This window comes from Poecilia latipinna, unplaced genomic scaffold, assembly GCF_001443285.1.
Source record: "Poecilia latipinna isolate Pla-1442-1.1 unplaced genomic scaffold, P_latipinna-1.0 Scaffold39, whole genome shotgun sequence".
In the NCBI taxonomy this organism is placed as follows: domain Eukaryota; kingdom Metazoa; phylum Chordata; class Actinopteri; order Cyprinodontiformes; family Poeciliidae; genus Poecilia; species Poecilia latipinna.
This window is the reverse complement of record NW_015112655.1, coordinates 537,882-558,380: the sequence shown is the minus strand read 5'-3', so window position 1 is coordinate 558,380 and position 20,499 is coordinate 537,882. Positions and strand designations below refer to the sequence as shown.

At 38.9% G+C, this 20,499-nt stretch overlaps 1 protein-coding gene and 1 long non-coding RNA gene across 5 annotated transcripts in view; one reads left to right on the top strand and one right to left on the bottom strand.

The window, feature by feature from the left end:
• The window catches only part of rnf19b (ring finger protein 19B), a 37,553-nt gene that overhangs the window by 8,760 nt on the left and 8,294 nt on the right, over nucleotides 1-20,499 (top strand). For 2 of the 3 annotated variants that reach the window (XM_015046283.1, XM_015046296.1), the window contains exons 2-3: nucleotides 9,351-10,490; nucleotides 18,914-19,113. In XM_015046283.1, coding sequence (XP_014901769.1) covers nucleotides 9,853-10,490; nucleotides 18,914-19,113 — 838 coding nt within the window. In that variant the 5' untranslated portion in view covers nucleotides 9,351-9,852. Of the gene's footprint in view, nucleotides 1-9,339; nucleotides 10,491-18,913; nucleotides 19,114-20,499 lie in introns of those variants that run through there. The other variant, XM_015046290.1, reaches the window with a different exon arrangement.
• On the bottom strand, nucleotides 730-8,934 carry LOC106955873 (uncharacterized). 2 transcript variants are annotated; one of them, XR_001426664.1, is made up of 4 exons: nucleotides 8,852-8,934; nucleotides 5,747-5,972; nucleotides 1,367-1,445; nucleotides 730-1,265 (listed from the first exon to the last, which is right to left on the bottom strand). It is a non-coding gene; the product is annotated as an uncharacterized LOC106955873 (long non-coding RNA). The 2 variants fall into 2 exon arrangements; XR_001426666.1 differs by having other exon boundaries at nucleotides 5,806-5,972.

Sequence of the window (20,499 nt, the reverse complement as noted above, 5' to 3'; positions counted from 1 at the left end):
CTACCTTCTTTTGTTGAAGCTTACATCCAGTTTGCTCTGCACAGGAAGATCTTCATCTATTCCAGCCTTTACAGTAAACTCAGAGTTTATGTGGTCTGATTAAAGCAGGCGTCTTCCTCCTGAGATCTGATTTTGACCTGCGTGTCAACCCTGCACTGCAAAAACACTAAATCTAACTTTTCAGCAAGACAGAGGAGCCTGTATTATCTAAATAATTCCTTAGTATTGATTCAAAAAAGTGGCAGATTATTTTACTTATAGTAAGATATTTTCACATGTTATAAGATAAATAATCTGCCAGTGGAACTAGAACTTTCTCATAAATATTAAAGATTTATTGACTTAAAACAAGCATCTTTATCTTTCTTAAAAGTTACTAAGTGTGTTAAGATATTTTCACTAGAAACTAGAACAAAAATACTTGGTAAGATTTTGTGTTTTGCAGTGTTCATGTAGTATTTCACAAAGCAAGAAAGAGAAAAACAAGATGATTTACTTTGGAGTAAATTAAATGTGGGAGATCGTGTGCAGAGGAAGAGATTTTAGCAGCTTTGCAGGACATAAAGTCTGCAGCGTGTGTGTGTGTGTGTGTGTGTGTGTGTGTGTGTGTGTTTGCGGTGCGTTGTGTGTGTGTTTGGGAGCAGCAGTGGAGTAGGAGGATAAGTGTGAGATAACAAATCATGTTCTCTGAGGCTGTTCAGCTCCATCTGGCAAATGATGAACGCACGATGATCATCATCTCCTCAGGTTTATTCTAACGCCGCACACACAACGTACCGCAAACAAACCATCACTGCGGGTCCAAAATTCATGTCAAAAATGACTGTTTCTGGTAAATATCATATCCCAATAATGTACTGAATTTCAATTTTCATTGCTGATACATTATTTACACTGCAAAGACACAAAATCTTACCACATATTTTGGTCTGCCTTATTACACTTTGAATAAGATAAACATAAAAGTAACATTTCAGCAAATGGATATCAGAATCTTTTAATGCCGTAGCGAATTCACCTGCTTCATTTCTTAAAGTGTTATTCATCAGTGAAGCAGAGGAATCTGACCCGGCGCCAAAAGCATGTTTGTGTTTCATTTTGTTTGAATTATCTTTGAAGGCCTGCTGAGAGCCGGGCGTGGGCCGCCTGGAGTTTCTCACGCTTTGAACGAGACGCCTGATGAGATCCACACAAAAATCTGCTCAGCATGCAGAGGTTCACGCTCTGACGTGCTTACTGTGCAGAACATCTGACCTTTCCCATCTCTGCTGATTTACACGGCAACAGAAGGATAAGAAGCAGAATTAGACGGGTGATTAGTGAGGCCAGCAGGTCCAGTGGTGAAACACAAAGTATGATTAGTTACATTATAAGAGCCAGGCTGTTTCCTCTCCTCCTCTCCAATCTGCTTGTTGTTTCTCTGATATTCAGACGAGTTTGATGATCTAAAAAAGAAAATACATTTTCTAAACTTTAAATTGGAAATTTTAGTCTGTAAAAATTAAAGTTCAGCATATTGTGCTAAAACAAACTTGTTACAGAAATCTGTTGACTGCAGAGCAACTCAGGAATAAATTATACATCAGACTTAAAAAGCACCGTTTCTTTTAAAAGAGCTTTGAAATCTTAGTTTTATTCAATCTTTTTTATTAAATAGAGGTTTGTGTGTATAATTTGTGTATTTATTGTCAAAATGGTCTCATGTTGTGTGAATATTTTTCTGTTTTACCAGTTGGACCCCTGGAAGTTTAGTAAACACTTTGGAGAAAACTAATGTGAATCCTAATGAATAAACAGATAAATATATAAACACATGTTCACCTTATGCTGCACAAAAATCAGAAATTTGACTTTGAAAATTAACTTTTCTGCTGTTTTAAAACAATATAATCATTTTAAAATCATATATATATATTTGATAACACTTTAACAAAGACGATTTGAGCTTTTCAAAGCTTTTATTTGGCATTTTAGCAATAAAATATGGGAATTATTAACATAGGCAGCTCAGCTCAGATTCAGTGGATTTAAATAAGCAAACTTAGATTTTTCTTCTGGTTGAAAGTCAACTTTTGTCAGTTCTTATTGTTGAAATAGGAATAAATCTGATATTTTTTCAATGTTTATTGCACTGTGTTTATGGGATTTTGTACTTTAAATGAAAATGCAGTAAGAATATCAGTGTATTCATGTTTTAACTGTTTGTTGATCAGCTGCTTCTGAACTCAGACTGTTAGCTGACACGTATCAAAGGGGGACAACAGGTTGTGGAGGGGCTGGGCAGACGGCGCTCTGCCTTGAGTGAATTTCTGCCTCTGAAAACAAACAGGCTGTCCCCGGTGTGTTTGTCTTCCTGCCTGTTGTCCTCAGATCTGTCTTCAGAGATAATGAGCTGCTTCTCAGGGTTAAGTGTTTGTTCAGCGTGAAGCCACATCACAGAGCCGACGCCTGATAACAGCGCCACCATGGGGCTTTCCTGGTTCTGGTTGTGGTTCTGGTTCTGACAGAGGATCAGAGGGCCACAGCAGAGCTTAGGCAGCAGAAAGGAGGTTTTCATACGATAAAAAACTGAACATTTAAATGGAAACTAATCAGATTAAATCAGAATAAACAGGCCTGGTGAGAAAGCACTTTGAGAAACACAAAAGGACCAACACTGTGCTGAGTAAAACTAAAAGAAACAGACAAAAATCTACTTTAGTAAACCTAAAAGAAACAGACAAAAATCTACTTTAGTAAAACTAAAAGAAACAGACAAAATGTACTGTAGTAAAAGTACCACATTAACATTTTTACTCGATTAAAAGTAAAAACTTGCTTTTAAAACTGATAAAGTATAAAAATAAATGTAGTTGTTGAAAGTATTCCCTATAGCATCATTAAACGTGCCTGCTGTTTGTCAGAGTTGGGGAGTTGGGGAGTTACATTTACTTGAGTAACTTTTTGATCCATCCATTTTCTGGCACCGTTGACCCTGTGGGGTCAGGAGGTGCTGCTGCGTCTCCAGCGAACGTTTCGGGCGAGAGGCGGGTCACCTGGACAGGTCGCCAGTCTGTCACAGTATCGTTTTGATAGAAATTTTATTTTTACTACGCTGTACTTTTTACTTTTACCTGAGTAACTTTGTTATATAAGTATTGTTACTCTTACTTGAGTAAATTTTCTGGATTCTCCACCCACTGCCAGTAACTTCAAACTTGCTGTAATCACAAATTCATCAGACACATACCTAGAGTTACTGTTAAAGTTTCACAAGTTTTATTTTGAAATTAATTGATTTGGAAAAATGTTTATTTTGTCTGACTTTCTTATTTTGTGATTATGTTGTTCATATGAATAATTTCCATTTTAGTCCTTAAAACAGCAAACCTTCCACATAATTGTATGTTTTATATTCAATAACCTCCCAATTGAAACATCACAAATCAGCAGGCATTGTCCTGTTACCTAGCAACCCCACTAGCAACCCCACCGCCTGTTACCTAGCAACCCAAGCTGAGCTCCAGCACATTTGGTCAGCTGGATTTACCGCTGTACACTGGCTGCTGTTGTTGACTTACCATTCAGAAACCACTTGCTGCATTCTTGTTGGGTAGGAAGTTCTACTAATGCTTTTCAAAGATGTGCAGTTGTGTAATTGCACATCTGTTGCAACGGATGGTAAATGCTGACCAGCAGACGCTCATTTAAATTTAAAGTGACAGGACGCCCTAAAACAGCTCAAAATCGGCAGACTAACGCCTTACTATCTAAGAATGATTTTGTTTTGTTTTGTGAAGCCTATCCTAACTTCTCCAAGGAAGGATAATTTGTCACCTTTAAGTACATGAAAAACGTACTTAAGTACAGTGACAAAGTTTTGGTACTTTGCTGCACTGCCGGTGTAATCCAGTGAAATTCTACATTTATCAGGAATTTTAGTGCATAAATAATCATAATTAATCATAAACTCTGGCAGAGACAGCTTTGTTTTATCCTTAAAACTAGACCAAACATGGCAACTTCTGTGTTTTAACCAGGAGATTCTGTCAGCTGCTCACCAAAGGCTGCATTAAAAAACCTCTGGCCAGGTTGACCTTCGAAACTAAAGCTAATAACGAATGTTTTCACTCAGCATTCTTCCTTCCTTCCTTCCTTCTGTCCTGCACCGTGTTTGAATTCTGCCGAAGCTTATCTCGATTTCATCACTGATTACTCAGCAAGCTTATTTTACTTCCTTGTTCTCTTACCGCGCTTTAAAATCAACTGCAGGTGATAAAGTCACTTTTGTTTTGGCTGATATTGACTCCGACTGCAAAGAGGATTTGGACTGAATGGATGAGATCTGACATATTTATTGGAAAATAGTGTAATCTCAGCTGTTTGATGTGTTTATTTTGTCTCAGTCTGTTTAAACTGCCTTGTTCAGTAACTTTCTTTCTACTTTTATGATATTTCCTTGGACATCATTAAAAAATCAAGATTTGAACGATGTTGATGAGTCACCTGGAATCAAAGTCTGCCAGCGTTGTGAATCACACATCTTACTCACCAAATGAGCTCCAAGTTAATGTTTAGTAACAGATGGCCACGTAAAACTCTAACGAGTGAAGATAAGAGCAAAAAAGGCCCAAGAAACAAAGAATTTCCTGCCATGTTTTGGTCTTTGAAGCATTTGTGTTGTGAATAGTGCATTTATTGGGATCAATAGTGTGGAAATTACTTTTCCTCTACATCTGGGATGGAGTATTTTATGGTGCCACATCAGAGGCTCGTTTGATTAATTTTCTGTATTTAAGAAAGTACGGCAAGCCCTCAGCATCACTTTAATTTTTAAGGATTTGGCATCCTGAGGTGAGTGAAACTTCATCATTATAGGGAGCATAGTGGAGCGAGACATTATGTATCCATCCATCCATCTGTCCATCCATCCATCCATCCGTCCATCCATCCATCCATCCATCTATCATCTGTTTATCCATCCATCCATCCATCCACCTGTTCATCCATCCATCCATCTATCCATCTGTTTATCCATCCATCCATCCATCCATCTATCCATCTGTTTATACATCCATCCATCTGTTCATCCATCCATCATCCATTCATCCATCCATCTGTTCATCCATCCATCTATCCATCTATCTGTTCATCCATCCATCTATCTGTTCACCATCCATCCATCCATCCATCTGTTCATCCATCCATCCATCCATCCATCCATCCATCCATCCATCCATCCATCCATCCATCCATCTCTCCATCCATCCATCTGTAATACATCAATTTATAGTTAAAGTGATTAAGAATTTAGAACATTTTAGTTTGTAAACATCTAGGATTTCTACAAGAAGATATTTTTGGGATGCCAAAACATTACAGCTATTTATTTTATTTATTTATTTATTTATTGGTCTAAAATGATTCTGTACCTGTAGTTTAGATACATTTTTCTAAGAAAAGCTTCTAAATCTGGAAACGGTTGTTTCAGACATGTTGAAACGTGTCTTAATCTACTTGGTTATTCTGGTGTATCATCATAGACCTGGAAGGTTGGTTACACAATGAATGAATTAATTAATTAATCAATAATTATTGATCAGTAACACTTTGTATGATGCAAATCTGTTTCATGCATTCCTGTTTAATGTTGTTGAAGTTCATAATGTGGCCACTAGAGGGCACGGACTAAAATCTTACATCAATTTGCTCTAAAACTTAATAGAAATATGAAATGAAGATTGAAAAAAAGTCGGTTTCTGATTACCTCTAAAAGCGGATGTTTGTAATATTTCCGGTTCTCTTGTGATATTTCTTCTTCCTGACCTGAAAACTGGATCAGGCTCTCAGCTCAGCTGCTCCAGGTCGGTTCGGATTATCGCTATTTTTCTGTGCGTCACGGCCATGAATCCCCCTCCTCACGCTCCCCACTCGGACGCAGACATGGTAATCACATGAATGGTCTGACGTTTACTGGGTCAGCATTACTCTGCCTGTGTTTGTGTGTGTGAGAGAGAGATAGAGATATATAGAGAGAGCGGCCTTCAGACGAGCGGCTGTAATCAGATTTGTGGACGTTAAGTCAGTCACAAAGGCTTGGTTCGGTTTTAGTTTGCAGAGGGAAAACCAGAAAACATCTGCACGACTTGGTGAGTGTGAGTTCCCTATTTTCCTATGCGTTTTGGCCTTTCGTCCACATAAAAACTCCATTTAATATAACTAAAAACCATTACTTATGAAAACTCCTTAGTTGTGTTTGCGTGTGTACATGGGGAAATGGAGCGTTAGGGTCCCGTGAGTTACAGTCTGGAACAAAAATCAACATTGTGTTGTGTTTTATTTACATTTATATTCTAATACTTTATTTAAAAGCAGTTAACTTGTATTAAAACGAACTTCCCGGCGCCATGTTTAATTTGTGGTTGTTTTGAAGCAATCTGATTGGCTGACAGGTGTTAGCTTGGCGCTGCACTGCCCCCTATGGGTTTGGTATGCTCACAACAACCCTCAGTGGGTTTATGTGGATGAAAACTTTTCTGAATCTGATCCCATGTCTTCAAATATTTTTTTAAATGATGTGGCAGAAAAATCTGTTTTTTTAAAGACAATACTATGTTTGTACAAGGCCATAGTCGCATGTTCCTACTTTATCATATCTGAATTACATGTAGACATTGGGAAAATATCTTTAAACTCCTCTGTGCTTCCTCTTTTACTCTGCATCTGCTCTATCTCCTCTTTGACTGGATCTGACATCTTAATTTCAGTATTTCCTTTTAATCTTGATTAGATGTTACACAGATGTCAAAAACAGGCCACAGGGCCCTGTCAAGACTAATTTAGCGGAAATATTTCCAGCAGCAAAGCATCCAGAGTGAGTTTCTTTTTAACTTTAAATTTGGAGATCCAAAGAAAGACACATTTGACCAGAGCTGCTGCTGCAGGCCTGCGTTCCAGAATAGAAGCACTTGCACAGTCTGTAATTCCAGTGAGAACATAATTAGCATGTGTGTTTTGTGTTAAAGTAATTATTACTTTTCACTTGTGAGTCTTCTTTTACAACTGTGTGTGTGTGTGTGTGTGTGTGTGTGTGTGTGTGTGTGTGTGTGTGTGTGTGTGTGTGTGTGTGAGTGTGTCAGTGTGCAATGTGTTGGGGTTCTGTGTGTCTGTAATGTGTGTAACGTGTTAAGTGTTATTTATGTTCAGTTGAATTTTGTGTATTTGGAGCTTTTTTAGTGCAATATGTTTGTTTTTTGGGGAGTTTTTGTGAAACTTGAGTCTATGTATGTTTGGTATAGTTATATATGAATATATAAGGAGGGCGTGTTCTTATGTGTAGGGCTGTAAATTTTACTTTTGTTTTAATTTGGTTTGTGCATTTTTAGAAGTGCGACTTGGTATTTCCATAATTTAGATAGTAATTAGATGTTTCACTATGGAGGACTGACACTGCCAAAATACAAGAAATATCAAAATATAATGTTTATACATAACACATTATGAGAATAAGCTCACCTGTCAGTTAATTAGGGTTCAAAGGTCAAAGTAAAATGGTGCCAAGAAACATAACTGGCCATTTTTGTTGTTGTTATAATATAAATAATTTATTTATGCAATGAACTGAAAGTCAGCTACACTGCATCACTCACTGATATTTGGCCATTATTCTGACTTCAAGATAAGTTAGTCGGAGCTAGCTTGACTCATAATTGTTATGTAATACTAGTAACATTTTTAACTGGTCTTATAAACTAAAGTTTTATCAGAATAAACCACAACAGGGCTTATTTCCTGTTGTGTAGCTAAGAAACCTCTGACGACAAAATAAGCTGACCGCACTTGTAGCTAGCTCAACTTGTAATTTCACCATTTCTGTTGGTACATTGCATGCTTCTGTAATTCTATATTTGGGTATATTCCTATACCCAAATATAGTTTGTTTTTATTCTCAGATTGAAGCCAAAAGGTACAGAGGAATTTAAAAAGTAAGCTTAAAATAAAAAAAATATATATAAACTACAATGTAGTTTAGATTACAATTATTTCAATAAAAACATAAGTAAATACACTTGCAAAACTAAATTTTACTTATTAAACATGCACTCCTTGTGCCACAATGTAGTTCTGAGCCTTATTGATATCTTAGCCAAACTGCTAGGTTGTTGACATTGTCAGTCCTCCATATTTCAGAATTAAACTGTGTTCATTTAGGAGTCAGTATTAAGTTTTATTAGGCTTTGTTGGTTGCTTTAATGTTTCTGAAGTCAATATATATTTCTGTAGAAAAATCTTAATTTATGTCACTTTCAGTCTTCCATATTTTTTTGCCTCAAGTGTATATATATGTCTTTTAGAAGTTTATTTTAATATATAGGTACATTTTTAAGAGGGCCAATATTTTTTCTGCATTTTATTACCGTTTTTGAATTATTTTCACACTCAAATTTATATATCAGTGAAACAAATTAGATTTCTGGCAGTCTAAGTCCCCCATATTTCTAAATGCAGATTTTTTTCCAACATGTATGGGATTTTTAAGAGTGAAAATCAATATTGTTTTAATGTGTTTTTGGGGTTATTCATTTCTTTCTAAAATCAAATTCATTTTTGATTTTTGGCAATTTCAGGCCCCCATACATCGAAATGTAGATATAACTGTGTGTGTTTTGTACCAGTTTACTTAATAGTGAATGTAAAATCTGCATATATTTTGATGGCGTATGTGTACATATAAAAGGTATATTTGTAAAACAATTTTTTTTGTTTTCTGGTAATTACAGTCCTCCATAATTCTAGGACACCTATTTCAGTGTTTTAGAAGTCTATATTTCTATGTTTCTTTTTGCATTTTTTGCTTGTTGAATCTGTTTACCTGTGACTGAAGCATCCAAAGTAGTTTTGAGTGTTAAAACATTTTTTTTGGTTTGTATATTTGACTCTATTAACCAGTTTACCCCAGGTTGTCTCTTCTTGTTCGTAGGCAGATTCAAGTCGCTGTTTTCATTGCTTGTAGTGAGCGTTGCCATGGCGACGGCAGTATCAGCGCAGTGTGAAGTGGGAGAGGAGCTTGTGGTGCTCAGCATGCTGTAGAGAGGGAGACTGGTTTTAACACAAAGACGAATGTTGGGTGGAGTCGCGGATGATGTCATGCGTTGAATCTGAGGTTTTAACATAGAATTTCTTCCATTTGACCATCGTGTGTTCGAACGCAACGAGAGCAGACAGATCATCGGTTCAGATGCACAGGAGAGAAAAAACCCCTGAAGTGAGACCAAGGAGGAGCCAAGCAGAGAGGCAGGGAGGGAGGAGAGCTGTGTGTCAGACTGAGCATGCTCTTTGTGCTAACTTCCTGCCTTCTTTCTGTCTGACAGAGAGGAGCGTTCAGAGACGCCGGCATTCAGCAACAGGAGCGGAAGAGGATCAGTCGCTCCGGATTCGGCCGAGGAGAATCAGGAGGTCCAAACCAGAGGAGTTATAACAACCAAGCTGTGGATTTTTAGGTTTTATTCTTTTCTGTGTTTTTGTAGGAGAGTGACGAGTGAAACAGTTTTACTCCGTCTTCTGCCTCAGAGAAGAAAACTACTTTCTTCTCTCCTTTTTTCTTTGTGAAACTTCATCCGGACAAATCTGAGACAAACTAGGACCTCAGGGGGATTTTTTTCTTTTTCCTGCGTACTTGCGTCACTCCTTTCGATTTCTGTTTGTTATCTCCCTCTGCCCTTTCCTGATAATGTTTGTTTTCTCATGAAAGCAAGGGGAGGAGGTTCCTGAAGAGTCTGAGCCAAGATCTTGAAAAACTGTTTGGTTTTACGAGGAAACAAACCGCAGCTTGTGTCCCCTCGTTGGAATTTCAAGGAGGAATTAAAAAAGAAAATGGGCTCAGAAAAGGGCTCAGAGTCGCCTCACTCATCGGTCAGCGGCGTTCCCAACCCTAAGTGCCGAGCAGCTGGGAAACGCCAGGGCCGTATCTCCTTCCACAGCCTCTTCCACAGCAAGCGGGGCTCCCGGAGCGGACGGGCCCCCAAAGGAGGGGCGGCCGCTCCGTTAGCTCATCATCACCACGCACAGCAGCAGCTGCTGCCTGCCGCCTTGAGTTCAACGCCCACCGCACCCTCCGCCACCGCCGCAGCCGCCGCAAACAGCAAGGACGCAGCCTGCAGCACCCCCTCGAAGCCACTCTCCTCCAGCCAGCCATCCCTGGCCGGCGCCGGAGAACCCAACCTCCTGGAGTGCCCGCTGTGCCTGGTGCGTCAGCCTGCCGAGCAGCTGCCCGAGCTGCTGGGCTGCAGCCACCGCTCCTGCCTCTGCTGCCTGCGCCAGTACCTGCGCATCGAGATCACGGAGAGCCGGGTGCAGCTCAGCTGCCCCGAATGCGCCGAGAGGCTGGCCCCACGGCAGGTGGCCGACATCCTGGACGACGCCGCCCTGCTGGAGAAGTACGAGGAGTTCCTGCTGCGGCGCTGCCTCGCCTCCGACCCGGACTGCAGATGGTGCCCTGCGCCCGACTGCGGGTGAGTAATGGTTCACGATGCCGTCTGTAACCCGGGAATCACGTGTTTGATGAATCACATGTTCGATTTGTAAAACACCAGAGATGTTCTGACCCACAAGCAAACCCGAACTGAAGAGATTCTGACGTTTAGAAAGTAGAGAAAACTAGAAATTGGAAAGAAGGTAATTTTTCAGTGGCGCCCCCATGAGGGGGGCTGTAGGGGTCCATGGGCCCCTCTTGAAAAATGCTTGATACGCCCCTGGCCCCCAGAGAAACATGTTCCTGTCAGAGAAAGACATACAGAGTCATGATCTTCAATATAGACATAAATGTAAAACCCAATATGTAAAGGGATAAAGTTATTATTATTTATTGTTTTTTGTTTGTTGTAGCCACATCTGGTCCTGTCGCAATAAGCTATAAATCAGTTAATCGCATCATAAACTAAAACAAGCTCAATAATCTCCATTTGCATGATTTGACGTTTTTCTTTTCCTACCATTGACTGATTGTTCATTTTAAGTGTCGTTTCTGTTGATTTGTTTATTTATTGCAGATATTTAAAATGTGTTAAATGTTCATTAGAATTTAAAGTTTATTGACCTTTGAGATTGTTTTTTTGCATTATTATGCCGTTACCGTTTAATTTCTTTAAAATGGTCTCAAAACAACAATACTATCGTTTATCGCAATAACTTCTGGGATAATTTATTGTCTATCAATATTTGCTATTGTGACAGGCCTTATCTTTCCACTTAATTTAATTTACTCTTTAAAAATCCTTAAACATTTAATTTCTCTTTGGGATTTATAAAGTATTTTTGAATTTGCAACCCTATAACATTTTTCTGTGGGTGCCACTGTCATTTTGATTTAAAAATGATAAGTTGAAGAAATTTAAAACTTAAACATCATAACAGTCATAAAATACATATTAGAGCAGCTACTATGGAAATAAAAGCTTAAATTAGATGACTTTTAGTCAGTGTCCATCTGAGAGGAGAACTTCCTGTTCTCTCTGTGATGTAATTAAACTTACTGTAAATCTGACGTCAAACCAGCGAAGCTTTGACTCTCACCTCTCATTTCTTTAAGGGGAATTTGTGCAATGAGTGAAAACAAGGAAGTTATTGTTAAGAGCATAAATTAAACTACAGCGAGCGGCTTCCGGATGCAGCGTTTATTTCTCACAGAGGACTGAAGGAGATTCTGGGACCCGGACAGATTAAAAACAAGAAAGGCGTGAAAGTGAGAATCTGAGAGGCAGAAAGTGGGTTAGAGAGCCGCGAGCTGCTTCTGTGGTCGGAGCGAGTCGGAGCCTGAGCCGCTCACTTTCTGGAACAAATGAGAGGCGTTTGTTTGATCATAAAAAGCAGGAGTGATTCATTGTCTTTGAGTTTCAGGCTGTGATATTCTTCTTCTGCTTTGGTTTTGGTAGAAAGTACAGGTAGAGTCACAGGGGAAAGCCATAGAATCTGTGGTAGCTGGAAAAAAAAATCTCTTTCCTGTCACGTCTCGGCTTTCTGTGACTTTTTCAGAAAGATTTGGGTGATGATGAAGCTTTTTGTTTTTGGAGAATGTGAAAAAAATATTTTATTCCAGCGCAGCTTTGGTGTGAGAACAAAAAAAAAAAAAAAACCTTCTGGTGTCTGCTGGTTCACTTCCAGCATTCAGTCAGTTCAGTTATCAGGAACTCATTCATTCCTGTTGATTTGTTTCCTATCTGATGGTTTTCCATCATCCCATAGTTAGCTTTTTCCCTCCATAAAACTTAAAGGTTCAACCTGAGGGAAACAACGCCATCTGGTGGCAGACACTTAAAAGCAAGGCTTTCCAAACGCACTCTTCTGTATGGGACTTTTTTATACATATTCCTAAATAACTTTATTTTTTATAGTTTATAACACTTTTAAATAATAAAAAGTGTTTATTTGACATTATTCAGGTGCCAGCTAGTAAAACTCTAGAATTTTACTAGCTAAGACCACCGTCGATTTCAGTTTTCTAAGTGTATAAAAAAACCTAGGAAAGCAATAAGTGCGTGCAAACTAAAGTTTGTTTTGCTCTTTAACATTTGTACTTCTGAAATAATGTCTCTGTACTTGTGCACATTTAAATGAGCTGATAAGCATTTAGGGGAAATACCACCTGGTCATGTAAATTAATGTAAAAAATGACAAGTTTATATTTACTAAGTGAAAATAACATTTTTTATTTGGTAAGTTTTTGTTTACGAGTAAATCAGTTAAAGTAATAAGTTATTTATATTTAATTCATTTTACCATTTCTGGTAGACAACATAGCACTCAAACATCTCGTGAATTGTTGCCGTTTTTTCATTTAAATGAGAAAATAATTTGGTTTTAATGCAACATAAAACTTGTTATAACGAGTTTTATTTATGGTCATAATGATAAACTGCTCCTGTGATTATTTCTTGGCTGTGGCAGTTAAATGTTTGCGTAATTTTGCTGTGTTGCAATTATATCATCTGATTGGTTAATCAGAAAAGTCACATTGGGAAACCCCATTCAGCTTTCAAGCATGAGACTCGATGAGGAAATGCAGGTTTCTAACTTTAAGTTGGAAGACATCAGATGGTACTGAGGAAAATTTCCCAAAGTTTTTCTAATTCAGTAGAATTTTAACAGCTACACTTAACAATAGAAACATCATTTAAAGTTAAAATAAGTCACATAAAGTCAAACTTTAATAACTTTATGATATATATACTTTATTTTTCCATTGTTTTGTTATAATGTCAGATACTGCAGATTTTTCACCCTATGAAATTTTCAGAAACTTTTGAATTGAAGCCACAGTTTAAACTCCACCTATAAAATGTATGAATGAAAATGGAGGTTATTTTATCTACTTCCACCCAGAGTGTCTCTCTCTGCTGTCAGAATTCCAGTTTTCTGGTAAATCAGCCCAGAGTGCAGAGCGTGCTCTCGCTCTACCGCTAACTCGCTCTCATTTTGCTAGCTTCCTTTTAAAAACTGGAAGTGAAGCGTTTCCTCACGTAAAACCAGGAGAGGGATTTTCCTGTTATTAATCATCACTAAATGTTTTCTAATTCATGTCAGGTTTTGTTTGGGTCAAAGCTACATTTCCCACTTTTTCTTAAAGGCAGGGTCACCATAGCAACCAGTGGATTTTGAGACATTGACGTAGTTTTAAAATCTCTTTTGAAAATTTCCAGTTTTATTTATAAAAAAACTGGAGGTAATTAACAGTTTTTTCTGTTTCTTCTTTGGCTGTTGCTTTGAAATAATCTGTCTAGTTTTTCTGCAGTTATCGCCCCCTAAAGATAGGAAGCAGTAATGACAACAAAAGCAGAGACATTGTTTTCGATGTAACTGATATATAAATTATCATATTGCACAAAAAAAGACTTTTATTTTTGCTTTATGTATATTTTCTGACATCCCACTCATTTGTGGCGCTATGACTCAAAGTGATTGTGACTCATGGTGGTTTTTCAGGTGATTTTATGCATTCTGAATGCCAGTCATATCGTTGTTTTATGCGGTTTATGTGTTTGATAGCAGGTCTGGTTTCATATTGAAATATCTTCAGCCCACTCCCCAACTGTCCCCTCTGTGTCTGATGAAAGTTCCTCCCACGGTCAGACCCATCCAGTCACTCGGCCTCTCTCTGTTTTCTGGGCCTCTTGTTTGTTCAGTGTGAGTCATCCAAGAGTGCAGATGAAAATAAACCTCAACAGGGTTTGTTTAAAAAAAAAACAACAACTGTGTAAACATTATCGTCTTAACGTTTTCTTGGTGTGATTGAAATCTTTTTGAAGATATGCATTCGAGCATTCGAGCAGAAACAGTTTGTGATTACAGACAAACCAGATTAGAGATAAGTTGTTGCGTCTTCCTGTTGGAAACAAAATGAAGCTGGAGAAGACGGAGCTGCTGACCTGAATATGAGAGCGGACGGTCCGCTGCCTGACGCCAGCAGTGACTCAGCCTCACTCTAATTCAGACAGGTTGACAAAGTCCAAATTGTTACTCAGCACAAACATCCAGAGCTGCAGAGCCGAGGGAACGGCTGACGGTTTTCACCGGAGAGGAGGAGCGGCCTCCAACTTCTCCTGCCCTGAAATTTAAAGACTGAACACTAAAAAATGGATTAGTTTTAAATCAAACTGATAAAAACAATATCAGTTATTTTATAGCAGTTGTACCTGGTCGTAACATTTCTTTTCTTTAAAAAATATGAATTCAATCTGTAGAAATGAAGCCCAGTCAAAAAGTTAAGAATAAAATAAATGTGTCAGATTCTTACAAACACTGTAAAAAAATAGAAGCATAGCATCTTTTTCTTTCTGCGTTACTTTAAAACTTTCCCTTCATGCAGCAGGAAAATGATCCAAAGCATCCGAGCAGGTTCATCTTGAATGATTAAAAAACAAACAAAAAGGTTCTGTAGTGGTCTAGTCAAAGAAATAGACAAACAGAAACAATAATCACTTATTAATGGTTTAGTATGTGAATCTTTAAACGTGTTGTCTTGGTTTCTGCTCCTCTCTTTCCTCATGAACTGGTTTAAACCCAGTTCTGCTCCAGTAATCCCAGTCTGTAAAGCTAAAACCTGCCTCCAGGTGGAGCATGTTGAACGACAGACACACTCTGGTTAACCTTTGACCCCGTGTTCGTGGCCTGAACCAGTCAGAATCCGTGACGGTTGGATCCGAGCATCCAGTCAGAACAAAGCCTGGTCTCTCTCGGCTCCGGATGTCAGTTGCTATGGCAACTATCAATGCCATGCAGAGGGAGCGTTGCCAGGGCAACAGGGCTTAATTACACCGATCAATACATACATGTCAGACCGGCATGAGGATTCTGAGCTTATGCAGCCGACAGAGGCGAGAAGAGCGGTTCTGTTGGGTCTGCTGGTGTGTGTGTGTGCGTGCGTGCGTGCGTGTGTGCGTGCGTGTGTGTGTGCGCGTGTGTGTGCGTGCGTGTGCGTGCGTGTGTGTGCGCGTGTGTGTGCGTGCGTGTGTGTGTGCGTGTGTGCGTGCGTGCGTGCGTGTGTGCGCGTGTGTGTGCGCGTGTGTGTGCGTGCGTGTGTGCGTGCGTGCGTGTGTGTGTGCGTGCGTGTGTGTGTGAGGTGCATGCACACAGGAGAGTCTGTGGATGTTTCCTCTCAAACACGCGGCGAGTCGGCGCACAATCTGAGACATTTGGAGAATTTTAACAAATTAGCAAATAAAGATGAGCCTTAATACAGAGTATTAATGTCAGACTAAGAAAAAGAAACTAAACAATGAAAATAAAGTTATAATTCTGCAACAAAAGAAAAATTCACAGGAGAATTATGTCAATATTGTGAGAATAAAGTTCTACGTCTGTAAGTCAAAATGAGTCGAGTCACAATATTAAGACAATAAAGTTGTAATATGAGAAAAAATTAGCAATGATACAAGAATAAGGTCGTACAACAAGAAGTCATATTACAAAAATACTCATAATAATGAGAAAAGAGCCACATAAAAATAAAATCATATGACTAAAAGTAAGAAGTCATAATATGTGAATGTGAAGTATTAATTTCAGGGTGAGGTCTGCAGCCTCTTTCTCAGTTTTCAAACTCCAGATTTATTTGATTTCCAGCTGAATGCAGAGAATCTGTGTCCCATTAACATTCCAGCTCTTCTTTTTACCTGCTGTTAGAAATAAAAAGCGGTTAGGAAGTCACGTCTTTGATAAATCCCTCACCTCTTTAGAAGACCTGAAGTGTTGATGTAACAGGGAAAACATGTTAATCTGTGTTTTTATTAGCTCCACTTTAATCGAAAGTGGGTGAAGTCACTGAAGGGTGGAAAGTCTGGGTCGTTTCTGGCAGAGGAGCAGTGAGAACAATGACGCCTTCCAGGAATGTTGCTTCTTGTCTCATCTTTTCTGGAAAAGGAAAATTTTCTAAAAAATAAGCTGAGGAAAGTCCCATGAGAACAGATAAATCTGGTCTGTGTTATGAATCATTTTTCTCTAAAAACTACCAAACTCAGACCAATCAGTTCACAGTGAGGTTGGCTGTGGTGAGCGCTGCGACTGCTTGTTTTCACTTCAAGGCCGTAACGTGACATGCACCGTATCTTTAGACTCTTTGTAACCAGCAGTTACAACAGTTTGTTTTCATTTCTTCAGTCAAATCTGTTGAAAATTTACGCTCCAGTCACTGTTTGCTGAAAACATGACATGAAGTTGAAGTTCAGATGATCTGGTTTGTTCTGCTTTTCCTTAAAGACTCGACTTTCAACATCTGCTTCTCAGTTGAAAATTCTTTTTAAAGGGGAAGTATCATGTATGTTCCAGTCAAAAATTACCATTTTATAGCACAATAAATTAACTGTTACCTTCATCTGTTAAAGAAATGCTGCATAAATTAAATATTACTTAAAAGAAATTTGACTTTGTAATTTAACGCCCTGAAATTGGGCCTCTGTCTCTTTAAGAAGCTCCTGCTCTTTCTGAAACTCCACCTTAGGAAGAGTTTCACTGAGCAGTAGCTCCCATAACGAGCTCAGCAGTTCCACCAGGTGTTTGCTAATTGCTCCTGGCTAGTCTGAAGGAGCTGAGTGGGGGAGGAGCTCCACCTCGAAGGCGGAGCTAGGTCCAACCAGGCATTTTGCACAGCTGAATGGTTGCAATGGAGATGAAATGATTTCTCAAGCATGCATGAAAGAATCAAGGCAACACTCCAGGTGTGTTTTTGATGAGAGAATGAAAAAGTCGATTTCACAAAACACTGCCCCTTTAAGGCCAGACTTTTTCTTATTGGAACAAACATTCTGCAGTCAGAGAGACAGATGAAAGTCTCTCTCTGCTCAGAACCAAACGGTGCGCTTTTACCTCCCATTATCTTTACATTTCCTGCTTTTCTCTCCCCACATGGTGAAGCAGATAACAAAGTTAATCTGGACTCATCAGGTGGAAGGATATCTGCTCAGTCCCAGTCCTGAGATTCGGCCTGTCGGAGTTTGAGGAGCCGTTAAAGTGGAACGCTGAGCTGCCACATTAGAGGAGCAACACAATAAAACTGTTTGTCATGTTATCATTTCCTTCCTTTTAATAGCCCTAAAAACACAAATAGCTTTCAGAAAAAATGGCAGCACGTTTGTTTTGTTCTTCTTTCACTCCCACGATGGGTTTTCAGCCACTTAGCTTCCTGACAGCCTTTAGTAATCCTCTCTTTTGTGATTGCTTGTGTGATTGACACACTCTTAAATCCCAGTCTCCTGCTAATCTCCGTCTTTGTTGCCGGGCACCAAATGTTCTGCATTTCAAGTTCTTGGATAATGAAACATTTTGCTGTTTTTAATGTTAAAAACAGATGATTTCTGAAATATTGAACCTGGTTCTGGAACTGCTTTTTATCTTTAAACCGATAAAACCAGAGGTGGTTAATCTAAGATTGTTTCTTTCTCCCCAGTGGAGCTACTTCCTTGTGTTATTACTGAACCTTTCCTGGATTTGCCACTAGGTGGCGCTCGATCCTCCACAATGCTTCTTTAATAGCTGGTTTGTTGCTATAGAGAATATTTTTTATATATTAGAAAGAAAATACTGAATGCTAATTGAACTGCTATTGGCTAACGTTTTCAAACCAGTCAATCTTCCTTGGTTCTGATTGGCTGAAACTCAAAGAGTGAAGAAGACTGTGGATGTTAGCTTCTGTTCTGGTGCTAAGACAGTTTCCACTGTTCGCATTAATGCATCTTAGGGCATATTTTATGTTTGATCTGTTAAAACACGCAGTTCTAACCATTTTAGAGGAGTTTTTATGGATTCATGGATTTCAGCTGCTAGTGGGTTCACTTCATTTACAATAATAGAATAATGTTTGTTTTCAATGCAGCTTTGTTAAATTTTGAATTTAAAAAAGTAATTATGACATTTTGTACAATATTAATCTTAAAACAACTTTTAGGTAACAAAGTTATTTATATAATAGTTGTTAAGCATTTCTTCATCATCATGCTGCTTTCTGTTTGTGAAGCTTTTAAACAAGTTGAGAAAACATGAAAATCCATCATTTCTTGTCTTTTAAACGGCTGCTGAGGGTTTTTGTACCCATTTGCGCCACTGATTGCCTCCCACGCCGCGTCTCCGACATGGAGACGTTCATTCTCTGGAGACTGGTGTGAAACAGCTTACATGACAGCTTGCCTCATTATTTATTCCCAGTTCCCTCTAAAGACCTGCAGTCTGAGGTTCTACCAACCAAGGTGCAAAATGGGTGCGAGGATCCTCCTAACCGTCACTTCTGCAGATTAAAACCGGCTCTAAGGAGCTCATAAAGTGCCAGCGACCCGCTTGGTTTGCTCTGTGATGCTGCAACGCTTGACTGTTTGTCTGACGGTGCCTCATAGATTGGAAAATGTTAGTTTCTGACTCATTTATTTGTGCCTCCTCCATGTTTTGCTGTCAGGTTTGCAGTCATCGCCTCAGGCTGCGCCAGCTGTCCCAGGCTGGTGTGTCGGAGAGAGGGATGCGGCGCAGAGTTCTGCTACCACTGCAAACAGGCGTGGCACCCGAACCAGACCTGCGACTCGGCCCGGCAGCAGCGGGCCCAATCCCTGCACACCCACAGCGGACACTCACCCAGCTACACCCAGGAACAGGGGCCAGGTGAGTCCCCAAAAGCCCAAACTCTCTCCTATCAGCCTCACCCTCACTGGACCTAAACCAGGGACTAATCGATTAATGGCTTATTAGATTAAAATTAGTTCCATTTGATTAATTCGTCCACTTAGACTTTCTTTTAGTGTTGTAGTTTGGCCTCCATCCATCTGAGGGCGCCAAACAGAGTATTGTTTGTATAACACCGCTTAGGGCCTTTGTAAATAATAATAATAATAAGATGAGTTAATTTCAGCCATAAAGCTCAGAAATTTTTAGATAAATCTCAGAAATTTTCTAGAAAAAAATGGGATATTATTGAGTTTTAAAAGTCAAAAATTTTAAATTTCTGAAACTCAGAAAATTTCTAAAATACAAATTTTCTTAAACAATTTCTGAGATTAATCTTAAAATTTCTTTGTATTTTCTATCAAATTTCTGACATTAAACTCAAATTTTTTTGTCTTTTTGGTGGAAATTTGCTCATTCTTTTTCTATCTACAGTGGCCATAAAAACGTCTCACTGTGGTTTTGTTTTGAAATATAAACACCCAGCAAGCTCCTTACTTCTGTAAGAACACAGGAAATTGTGTTTTTAGTATTTAGTTTTTCTCATTCTTTATTTTTCTGTTCAGCAGTCTGTGAGGTTATTGTTTTGTTACAAAATGTTCAAGTTTAATAATGTGAGATAAGCACAGTTTTTGGTTTTAATAGATTAAAGAAACTCGTCAGTTGATAAATTAAACTCCGTCTGCTACTGATGCAGCCGATTACGCAGACTGTGCAGAGTCTTCAGCAGCATTTCCTGTTTGAAACCATCATTTTCACACCTTTCTGAGACTCTGACTTTGTCAGCTTTATCAAAAGTCCATCTGCTCAGTCTGTCGGCTTCAAAGCTGTGTGATGCGTCTGCTGCAGAAGCTGCGCTGCGTTCCCACCGCTGGAGGAAGTGTGAAGCGTTTAAATCAGTCATCTGTTTCTATTCATAGCTCTGCAGCGTCCTGCATCTTGTCAAACCTTAAATGTCATCAAAGCTGCAGGTCAGATGCAGGATCATGTTTGGAGCTGCTGCACAGCAGATGCATCCAGCACAGCAGCTTTAGTTTGTTTCAGCTACAGGTGTGGAAGCTTGATGCGTTTCTGACATTCAGCTTCAGTTTTTGTTTTGTTTTTCTTTTGTTGCTTGAAGGTTTCAGAAGATCAAAGTAATTTTACCAACCTGAGGAAATGGAAGAAGCAGCTTTCAGATAATCATTTTATTAACTTATAAAAAGCTTTCTAACCCAAGCTGATCTTGTGTGGAAGCAGAGATTAAACTGAGTTCTGGTTCAGTTTTGGTAATTAACCTATGAAATCATAAAATGTCTGACAGCGTGAAGTTTAAAGTTCATAGAT